This window comes from Labrus mixtus, chromosome 4 (assembly GCF_963584025.1).
Source record: "Labrus mixtus chromosome 4, fLabMix1.1, whole genome shotgun sequence".
NCBI classification, from domain to species: domain Eukaryota; kingdom Metazoa; phylum Chordata; class Actinopteri; order Labriformes; family Labridae; genus Labrus; species Labrus mixtus.
This window is the reverse complement of record NC_083615.1, coordinates 22,475,618-22,486,287: the sequence shown is the minus strand read 5'-3', so window position 1 is coordinate 22,486,287 and position 10,670 is coordinate 22,475,618. Positions and strand designations below refer to the sequence as shown.

The 10,670-nt window shown below is 40.2% G+C and overlaps 1 protein-coding gene across 1 annotated transcript in view; it reads left to right on the top strand.

The window, feature by feature from the left end:
* The first annotated feature begins 600 nt into the window (after positions 1 to 600).
* Positions 601 to 10,670, top strand: part of trhr2 (thyrotropin releasing hormone receptor 2) — a 28,537-nt gene continuing 18,467 nt past the window's right edge. Inside the window, exons 1-4 of the mRNA XM_061036395.1 lie at positions 601 to 983; positions 2,933 to 3,065; positions 3,365 to 3,516; positions 6,960 to 7,083. Coding sequence (XP_060892378.1) covers positions 601 to 983; positions 2,933 to 3,065; positions 3,365 to 3,516; positions 6,960 to 7,083 — 792 coding nt within the window. The remainder of the gene's footprint in view (positions 984 to 2,932; positions 3,066 to 3,364; positions 3,517 to 6,959; positions 7,084 to 10,670) is intronic.

Sequence of the window (10,670 nt, the reverse complement as noted above, 5' to 3'; positions counted from 1 at the left end):
GAAACACTTGCATTCACAATAAGCTTCACTTTTGAACCGCCATCACAAGAAAAGGTCAAATATGTTAATGATGTCTCATTTTCAAAAGTACTTCTGGGTAAATTCACTTAGTGCAGATCACTGCTTTGCATAATTTCTCCAATTGAGCAGTGTCAATTGTGTGCAATTTTAAACCACCATCTTGCAGAGACCTGTGGGATTAACAGAAATAAACTGCACGTGTTAACCTCTTTGACTCTGGTATACGAAAGTCCAAAGTCAACCCAAAGGTTGTTTTGTTCATTAAACCCCAGTTCATCCAATTAATTGAACTCATTTTCTTTTTCTATAGGTGACTCAAAGGTGGTGGCTGGATGTCCTGGGGTGATTATATTCATCATGCTTTTCTTTATAACTTCTCTACATGAGATAAAAAGAAGTCAGTGAATTTTAATCATTAAAGGAAATAACTCATAGTGAGCAAAATTAACAACTGTTTCCTCCTCTGTAGTGATTGACTCAGACAAACCTGGCTTTGAGTGGGAGTTAATGCTCAAAATGAAGAACATAATCTTTGATTAACGGACTGTAGGGGAATAATTCGGCCATTTATTAACAGACATGACTGAAAACTCAAGCTCCAGAATGGACACCCCAACAAACATCTCTCTGAGTCCCGGCATCTCCGTCTCTGACTCGTTGGAATACAAGACGGTGTCAGTGTTCCTGGTCTTGCTTGTGTGTGGCGTCGGCATTGTGGGAAACATCATGGTGGTCCTTGTGGTGCTTACAACGCGCCACATGAGGACTCCCACCAACTGTTATCTGGTTAGCCTTGCTATAGCAGACCTGACTGTGCTGGTGGCGGCGGGACTGCCTAACGTGGCGGACAGTCTGACGGGGACTTGGGTGTTTGGCCACGCCGGCTGCCTGGGGATCACCTATCTTCAGTACCTTGGCATCAATGTGTCCTCCTGCTCCATCACTGCCTTCACTGTGGAGAGGTGAGGATAAACAAACAATGATCTTTTACTGTTCCTATACTAAGCGGTTATTGGTATTTATTGGAATGCCTTTACTTTATACTGAACAAATTGTTCTGGGATGATACAATAGTATACAAACTCACAGATCCATCCATCACATATCCAAGACAAACACAGGGGGGTTACAGGGAGATGTCACAGATGCTAAATATAATATAATCGTCATATGACTGCTGTAAACTAACCCTAAGAAAACAAGATTTATATGAAACAAAGATCACAGATCTATAAAACAATATATTCTGAGGGATGCAAAAATGTAATTATATTTTTAAAGGTGAGAAAATAGGCAGGAGCAAAGGACCCAAAAGCAGACCATCCAAACAAAAGCTAACAGGCGTGATTTGGCATGTTGGCATGCAGGTAAAGCGCTAACAGGAAACAGAGGAGAAGGTAGGCAGGCACACTGGTCTGAATAACAAAAAAGTGAAGAAACAGGCAGGTTATCAAATTATCAAAATCATAAGAACCAAAAAACAAATGTATTAAGCTTAACAGAGAGGAGGAACTGGCTTTGAGCAAAGTAAATAGTCTTGTTTATGTCGGGTGAAGCTGATGGGTGAGGTTTCAGCTAACTGCTACGCTGAGTAGGACATGGGACAGGTGTCTAGCTGGAGAAAGGGGGTAAAGTCTGAGGGCATCCAGTAGAGAGGTAGAAGATGGCAGATGGATCAGGAGAAAGAAGCAAGAGAAAGGAACGTAGTCTGGAAAAAGTTAGAGACGGCAGGAGACAGGAAGTTTGAGATTGGGCTTGGGATGTGAGAATGGAAAGATAGTTTGTTTAGAGCCTAATCTGTGTCAAATGCAAGGATGGGAGGTTAGGTATAGGTTCCAAATGAATATTAACTCTCAAAAAATATCCTCATAAGCTCCTTTCACATATTCACCTCTGACGTAAAAAGCAAGTTGCAGAGTAAGAGTGTAATGTTGGCAACATATCCAAGATGGTAGACAGAGCAACAGATGTAACATCATGACAGTTTTTGTATTTATATCAATGAATCTTTATATTCACAGTATTAATGAAAGAGTGGAAAAGAACATGCTGGTGAGCAGGAAAGAGTAATAATGAGCTTCATTAAGGTCATATGAAGACATTCAGTGGATTGCATATCAGGTCTTGTTCTGTATTTTTGTCCAGTGTTCTGGAGTAAATCAGCATGCCGTTACATAAAATACACTGTTAACCTTGGATTAATAATGTCTGGGGTCAGTGATGTCCACTCATCCGATTTGATTCATTTTTGCAGGGACCATAGCCAATTAGTTGAAGCTATAGTGAAACGAGACAACCAGAAGTATTTGTTTAAAAGTTAGGATTTAGACATCTACAGTATCTTACATTTACAGCCCCATTGGTGACCTCAGGAGACTGCCCTTCCTGAGCCAAATCAGCAATTTAAGCAAACACAACTCATGTTAAACCGATAATGCCTTCTGGTGGTTGTAAGAATTGCAATGGGGGCACACCGCTGTTTGTTCCCCGTTTCATGAATCGTCGAATGTGCAGCAGCATTGATATCTGTGCATGCAATTTGCTTTATTAATATTACTGTAATGTATTGAATAATTGTCCCCTCTTATGCACAAAGCAAAAAAAGGGTTAATTAAACCAAACAGGGATTAAAAATAAATCCCTTGTACAACCAGGAGTAATAATATGAAGAACGGACTCAAAATATTTTCAATTATCCTACTTACTGCTGGGATGAATACATTAATGTCCTCCAAAACAGTTTTAACACAGCTACAATAAATGTGATGCCCTGCTTCAGCTTAGCAAGAGGAGGCAAGAGGAGGCCCTCAGTCACGTCAGCAAAATGTCAAATTCATGTTTCTGTCAGTTACATTATTACTTTGTATGGTCAAACAATGTTGTTGAACCTTCATTTCCTTTTTGCATGCAGGTACATAGCTATCTGCCATCCAATGAAGGCTCAGACAGTATGTACGGTTTCCAGGGCCAAGCGGATCATTGCCGGGGTTTGGATCTTCACCTGCGTCTACTGCATGCTGTGGTTTTTCCTTGTGGACATTCAGGTTAGACAATTATCTTCTGCATTTCCTTTCTTCGGCTGTTGTCTTGCTGAGGGCTGCAAATAGATAGAAAAGAATAAAGGTTTGTTTTTGACTCAAAACTGAAGGGATTGCAAAATGTAATCGAATTATGAGTCATAAACAGAGAAATAAATAAATAAATTGTGGGCAATAAAGAAGGGTTTGAGAATTCTGTACTTTTTTTGGGTAGTAGTAGTACTAGTTCAGATGTGAAAGCTTGTTCTGTGTTAGCCGGCGAGCATGTGTTAACGCAGTCTCTCTGTGCTAACTGTGTCATTCAGGTCAGCCAGGATGGACATGTGCAGTGTGGCTACAAAGTGAAACGCGAGCTCTACCTGCCGATCTACCTCATCGACTTTGCCATTTTCTACGTCATCCCGTTGCTTCTTGCAATTGTGCTGTACGGCCTCATCGCACGGATCCTCTACCTCAGGTAAGTTCTTTGAAATGTCATACTTTTAAGACTTGGAGGCAAGAAGTGGCTTTTTGGATAGGCCTTTTGTAGAGAAAAAAAAAACATGATAAAGCACCCTCTGTCCATTAGATGGAGAAAAACTGATGCAGTGCCATAAAGGATACCCAACATGACATTAAATCAAACAGAAATACTCAAAATAAATGACCATTTGAGACTTACTCTAAAAGTGTATTTGTCTCATAGAGTCTCGTGTTAAAATGTCAAAATTGACAGTAGATGTCTTTCTTATTCATGACAACTCTACAAATGGGGAATTAACTCATCTCATCTGTTTATAGATTTGAAGTTACACATTATTTTGGACGTGGCCCAGGCTGCCAGGAGTCTCAGAACTCAGCTAACTCTAGTCCCTTGAACTAGCCTTTGGAGGAATAAGAGAAACTGTTTACCCTTGAAAACATTTTAGCCCCATCCTGACTACTGTTTTGAGCAGTGATATTCACACCCCTGTGACGTTTCGCCTACATCTGTATATCGCAGAGGCGTAATGGGGGGACGAAGTGATCCCATCTTTGTACCGTCTTCAGAGGTAACAAAGGCTCTACAGAGGCGAGACAGTCTATGGGCGAGACAGTTTCAGAGGAGCCAGCAGGGGAGTGCAGCAACACAGAATGTGCGTGCGGGTCTGACTGTGTCTATGTGGGGTTCCGGCCGTGCCGTGCTTCCACAACTCTGTGAATGTGAATGTGAATTCACAGACAGGGACACCAATAATACAAAGTCATGGACTCAATATGAATGTACAAAGACATGATGACGGCTGAGCTTATAGTTACAGCACTTTTTCAAAAAAGCAGCCTGAAAAGAGCGAAAAGAGGATTTTTCAATCCCTCACTACTCAGGCAGCGCCATCCACTCATCCAATTAAGGTCCCTTCTGGTTTGAAAAAAAAAAACTATGGTGACAGCCACATCACTGAACTCAAGGCTTGAAAATGCCTGTTAACAAACCAAACTGATGTCACACTTCTAACTTATAGTTAATGTAGATGCTGAGTTGTTTTCAGTAGTCATACTTCCTTTAATCTGAGTTATATTTATTGGTTTTGTCTCACCCATAAGCGACAGTGCCGGTATATGTCTCCCCCCCACCTAGCTCTTTGAGATATTTTGGCATCTTGCAGCTTTTTGTTTTGGCTCAAAAGTGGCAAGCAGCTGTTGTCAGTGAAAAAAGCTCTGATAAATGTGCTGTACAGAACCTTGTCCGTATGAATGTCTACTCCAGCATATTAAATACAGAAATAAAATAAATATAAGGTTCTGGTTGCTTTTGACATTTCCTTTAATAACCATGTTTTGATTGGGAACTAGTTTTGAATTTTGGAAAGCATATTTATGAATGCCTTACATCACATCATGGGGTCCAATTCTTCATCTTTAATTCAAAAAGCCTCAGGCAGAAAAGAGAGGAATGGATTTTGTGCTGTTTAATTGATTTTCTGTTCAAGTTGTGGTGCCGCCACAGGTTGTCCCACAGGTCCTCCACGCTGTCACTGAATTGTTTGGATTAAACAAGAGAAATCCTGAAAAAGTTGTAGTTAAATTATATTACAAACTGACATTGAATATTAATATCAAGCTCTTGTATCAGTTAATGTTCCACCTTTTTTTTCAGCATTTCATTAGTGCAGGGTTTCTTTTCTTAACTGGAAAGAACCCTGAAGCAAATGTTAATCAAACCACCTCTCAACACTTGAAGTTTCCCTGCATTCATGTGGTGCCTGAATAATCTAAAAGTTCCCAACTGGGAACATTTGCATGAATGCTTTTTAAAAACTCTAAACAACATTGAATATCAGGGAAAATCTTTGTACACAGCTTGAGATGATATATATTTTTGCAGGCTGGTGAAGGTGAGGTTGGGTTGATTTGAATAAACTTAAGTAGTATCATACTAGCTGAGGAGGAGTGATTACTCGGTCAGAACTAGCTTTTGAATATTTTTTATTATTGCATGAATTGCATAGACTTTTAGCTCATGAGTAATTTGTATTACAGTAGGCATTTGGTTGTAAGCATTGACTGTATATGAAGATGGACAATGCGTCTCTGCCTCCTCTCATGGCACAAGGGGTAAAGCCAAAAATATCACTGACATATTGTGCTAGTGACATCATTTGGAGTCAGAGTTGTGGAGACTCAAGACGGGATTTGACTCCTGTCCCTTCTGAACAACACATTTAAAGGTCACATGTCATGCAAAATACATTTTAATATTGTTTCTGAAACCAATATGTGTCCCTAGCCTGTCAACAAATCCCCCAATTATGAGTAAAGTCCATCCTCTTCGTCTTTTGCCTGTTCCACTTTTCAGAAAATGTGTGCTCAAACAGGCTGTTTGGAGATTTTCTCTTCATGACATCACAAAGGGCAGTAACCCCTCCCCCAGGTGGGTGACACTCCCACAGCTAGGTGTTTGTTCTGTCCTCTGAGTCTGCCCTTTTACTGTAAACAATATGGCATGGTGCAAGGAAGCCGAAGCCATCCAAGGCCTTCCAGAGGGTTGTAGTTGAACACAGCTCACTTAAATTTAAAGCTTTAGACACAGAAACAGTCTGTTCTGAGCAGGGCTGAAATAGAGGGGGTTATAGGCATGATAAAATACAGGATCAGAGTGGATTTCTGGCAAGAAACTTCAAAGAAATATTTTGGGGACCTCTGAGACTTATTTAGACTTGAGACTTAAAATGAGTATAATATGTGACCTTTAACTTACTGATAAAACCAACACAGTGCACAGCAGAACAAATTCTTGTGCCGGTTTGAAGTAGACAGTCACGCTCATGGAAAGTTCAACTCCTTGTGTTTTTCAGGTTTCCTCTCCCTATTCAATTTCCACTCTGCTAATATGGTGCAAACACCACCGCAGTATCTGCTTTTGTCAACAGATTTCCACCAAGACATCTTATCCCTTTTTTCAACATCAAATAACAAATTGTTACTAAAGTTCTCAGAAAAACAAGAATACTCAATAATTGTAAAAACAAACTATAATGACAGAAACCATGTTTTAAAAAAAATATCAGACATTTATTTTGATTTATAGTTTGACTCTTGTCCCATCTGTTAACATGGTGGAGCCAGACCACATGATCTACAGTATATTGCAGCCAGTCAATAGTGGGAGCTCCAAATAGTTTAGCTTCACTTTTGGGGAACAACTTTATACAGCCTATGATTTTAAGTGTGAATTGCTCAACCGTGAAGAGAGACCTAGCTCAGAACTGAGAAAAAGAAAACAACACACCTCTCTGTAGTATGGCTGCTGTTTCCACATTAGACTTTTGCACAGGTGCACTTGAATGAAGGGTGAATCGACAAACCAAAAGTACCCAGCAGCCAGTGCCTGTTGTTCCCCTTTGGAATGATCACTCTAACCTGTTAATCATGTCCCTGCAGCCCTCTGCCCAACCAGCCTGACACCAGAGCCACCACACTGCGGCGGAGCTGCCGGGAAGCCTCTGAAGCAGGAAAGGGAGGTCGCCCAGGCCGGCCAAAGAGTGCGCTCTCCTCCAGGAAACAGGTTGGTCCCACATTCCCCCCTCCCCTTAACCCTTTCTGTGCCCCATATCCTAGCTGTTCACTCTGCTTTTTATCTATGAAGTAATTGCTGTGTGATACATTTGGTCACATTTAACCCCTGACACATCCTTACCTGTGTTTGTGATCTGCTGGGAATATATAGAGGCCATGATTTCCTCTTTAGTGTTGATGATATCACTGAAAAAGGGCTCTCTTGTTATCTCTGTCCAGGCTGTTGCGAGGCCCTGAAGATGATTTCGGTGGTAATGGCTTCTTTTCTTTAGGCTGAGTAATCAAAGATGCTTCTCAGCACAAAACTCCCTCTCTATAAGATTGCTGCTTTGTCTCTGTGTTCTCGGACGGAGAATAAATTCTCTCAGGCCTTTTGGTCTTAAAAGCATCTACCTTTGAATCCTTGTACCCATGAAAGAGGGTAATGATGAAGTTCTGTTTTAACCCTGAAGGGCATCATTTTTTGTCTTCATTTTGTTTCTTAACACTAGGACCATCAACATTCTAGACCCCCCTCCAAGCGCCGAAGTTAAATACAACTTACTTTTACCTACAAACCAAATAGGCTATCAGGATAAGGCAGGATTGGTAACCTTTTAAATGTCGCATGTCAATTTACAATATCTGTCGCTTTTTTAGTGCTCCGTTTTTTACTGCTGCGCCACGTCTCCTGTTGCTAAAACACATTCTACAATAATGAAACATACAGAACTTTTAGTCTATTATATTGTTGGCTATATTAGGCTATGCATTTTAATAAAAACACTGCTAAAAAAAGAGATAAATACCGATGCTCCTCCTCCTCTCTGCAACTGGGTTTGTTTCCCCAACATAGAGGAAATCATTGACCAACACACGCACGCCAAAAACAACAACAACAAAAACACGGCTATCTATGGGCATGACAAACTATATAGCCTACAAAAATAACTGCAGAAATCCATAACAGATGCAGCGGCGAACAAACAAACAGATGAACAAATGAACGATCGGCATCTCGGACAGCGCCGCGGCACGTAATGTACATACCTGCTGCAAAAGTGCTCAACATTTACGGTGCACTTCCCACTCACAGGGTGCTTGCACCCCTTGCAGGAGACAATGGTCATATTCTTCTTGCAGTGCGTGTTTGTCTGACACTGCCTCCTTCTCAGCTCTTGTGGATGCTGTGGCTCAGTGGGCACCGACGTCAGACTTGACACGCAGGTGTTCCTCTCTCTGTTCCTTTGCCGGCTCAAGAATGAGCATGTATCTATCTGTCTATGGTCTCTATCTATCTATTTGTATATCCTATCTATCTGTCGCTCTTTGTTAAATTCCTGTGCATATATATGAAGTCTATAAATAGAAACAATAACTATTAAAAATTAAAACGACGCGCGAAAACAATCCAGGGAAATGTATCATTTTCAACTGCCGTCAATATGAAGGCGGCGGCGGCGGTTAGAGGTATAAATGCTCAGAAATCTTGTGTGTTTTATTTTAGTTACACATATGCTTCAGAAAACATAGAAGACACATATTTAAGAAAAGTCATTGGATGAGAGGCTCATAGTTTTTATTTAAAAAGAGTTATTTGTATTATAAAAACCCAAACTGTCCGTCAGACGGTCTTGGTGGTTCTAGTGTTAAAATGGGATTTTAAAAAACAATAGTATTAGAGGTTTTTGTTCGCTATAGGTTTTTTCTTTTATAAACAGTTTTGCATATGACCCTTTACATAATCATGTATTCAAACTGTAAGGAAGAAGATAAATCCACTTTTCCCAAACTTTTTCACCATTTTTTTTTTTTTAAAGATTTGGAATTGCTGTGTCATATATATAAAGAAAGCATAAAAAAATGTCAGTGGGATAATTTATTAATTATATTGGATAGGTCTTTGGTTAAGGACATTTTTACTTTCAGGAAAAAAAGCAAAGAAAAATCCTTTTCAACATCATACTGTACACTCAACTAAGCATTTATTCTTTTTCCTTCATCCTTTTCTATTTCTGTGTGAATTTCTACAGGCTGCAGTGCACATCCCAGTCTTATTCAAGTAAAAACTATTAAAGCAATTTCATTAAAGCTGTTTTCACAAATACACTCCTCAAAAAATCAAGATATTCAGGAAGACTGCTCTGGATATTCTCCTGACCTGGCTGTTCACATATGCACCTCACAGCGGGGGACTTTCCCTGTCAGAGGAGAGGGGGGGGGGGGGGGGGGGGTCTCATGTGATAAGACGAGACGTAAAAAAATAACGCAAAAGAATTGGACGAAGCAACAGAGTCCGCTATACGACGCTATAATGAGAATATTTGCCTTTATATCAATGCTACATTTAGTTGATGTGGAAAAAATACTAGGAGGCTGGCAGGAGAAACTCTGTGTGAAGTCCGAGTGAACATTTGTGTTGTAACATGTTTTATACTTTTGTGAGTTTTCAGTTTGTGCTCTTGCAGAAAAAGAGTTCAATGATTCATTGAATCCATTCATTTATGACATTATCAACAAAATAGGGGTTATTCTCAAGTACCAAACAGGAAGCAGGACGCAGGATATTAAACATTTGGTAGTCTCCGGGGAGTACTGCTGTCACCCTGTGCTGACTGATCGTGAGACAAATGGTAAGTGCTGGATAGCCAGAGGAAATAAATGATCAATAGATCATAATTCTAAAAAATCTAACATTTGTTGCCTGTATCACAATACATTGCACAAATAAAGCGTGCAGTGTATAATTGTAATCTTGTAAGTAGGGATGCTGTTGAACACTGAGGGCTTTATTCACTTAGAATCGTTTGCAGAATAGCTAATAGCTCTGAAAATTGTGCATCATTTGCTCCCGCTATCTGCTCCGTCTCAAGGTGTAATTCACTTAGCATGTAGTGCTAATGATATTCAGGTGCAAACACGCCAAACAGTTTGCAGCTTGCTCCTGTTTTGCATCTGAATGTGGAGAGAAGCCTTAGGCACCTCCATCCTGTACAGGGTGCTGCTCCCTCATGCTGATGGAGATCTTTTGTGTCCACATGTATCTGCTAGATAATGAGCTGAAAGGCGGGGGTGAAACTTTATTTCAAGTTTATTGTGAGGCCAGACTGGAAAAATTAAAAAGGAGTTTCATCGTTTAAAACATAGCTTTTTCCCTGAATGCAACAAGCAATGGCAACTTAAAAGAAAAAACACTGCAGCCTCATCATGCCTAACGACTCCAGACCTCTCCACACGTGTGGTTTAGTATCATGTTGCTACAGTAACAGCCGGGGTTATATAACCTCTGAATGCATTATTAATAGTCATCTCAAAGTCATATTTACAGACGTTTTTTTAACAGATAATTCATTATCAAGTCACACAGAGGCTGTATTATCTTCCTGATCACAGGAAAATCTGCACATGACATCTCTTATAAACACTGTGGCGCAGTTACCACCCGGTTTCAACACATGGTCATTTTTCCACTCTAACTGCGTGTGACTGTTATTGCTGATGTTTGTGAATTAGAAGCTTTTTGGAATGAGGCCAATTTGCATAGTAAGGGGCCAGTTTTTCTCCAAATCACTGCATAGAGACTCATTGAAATAAGCT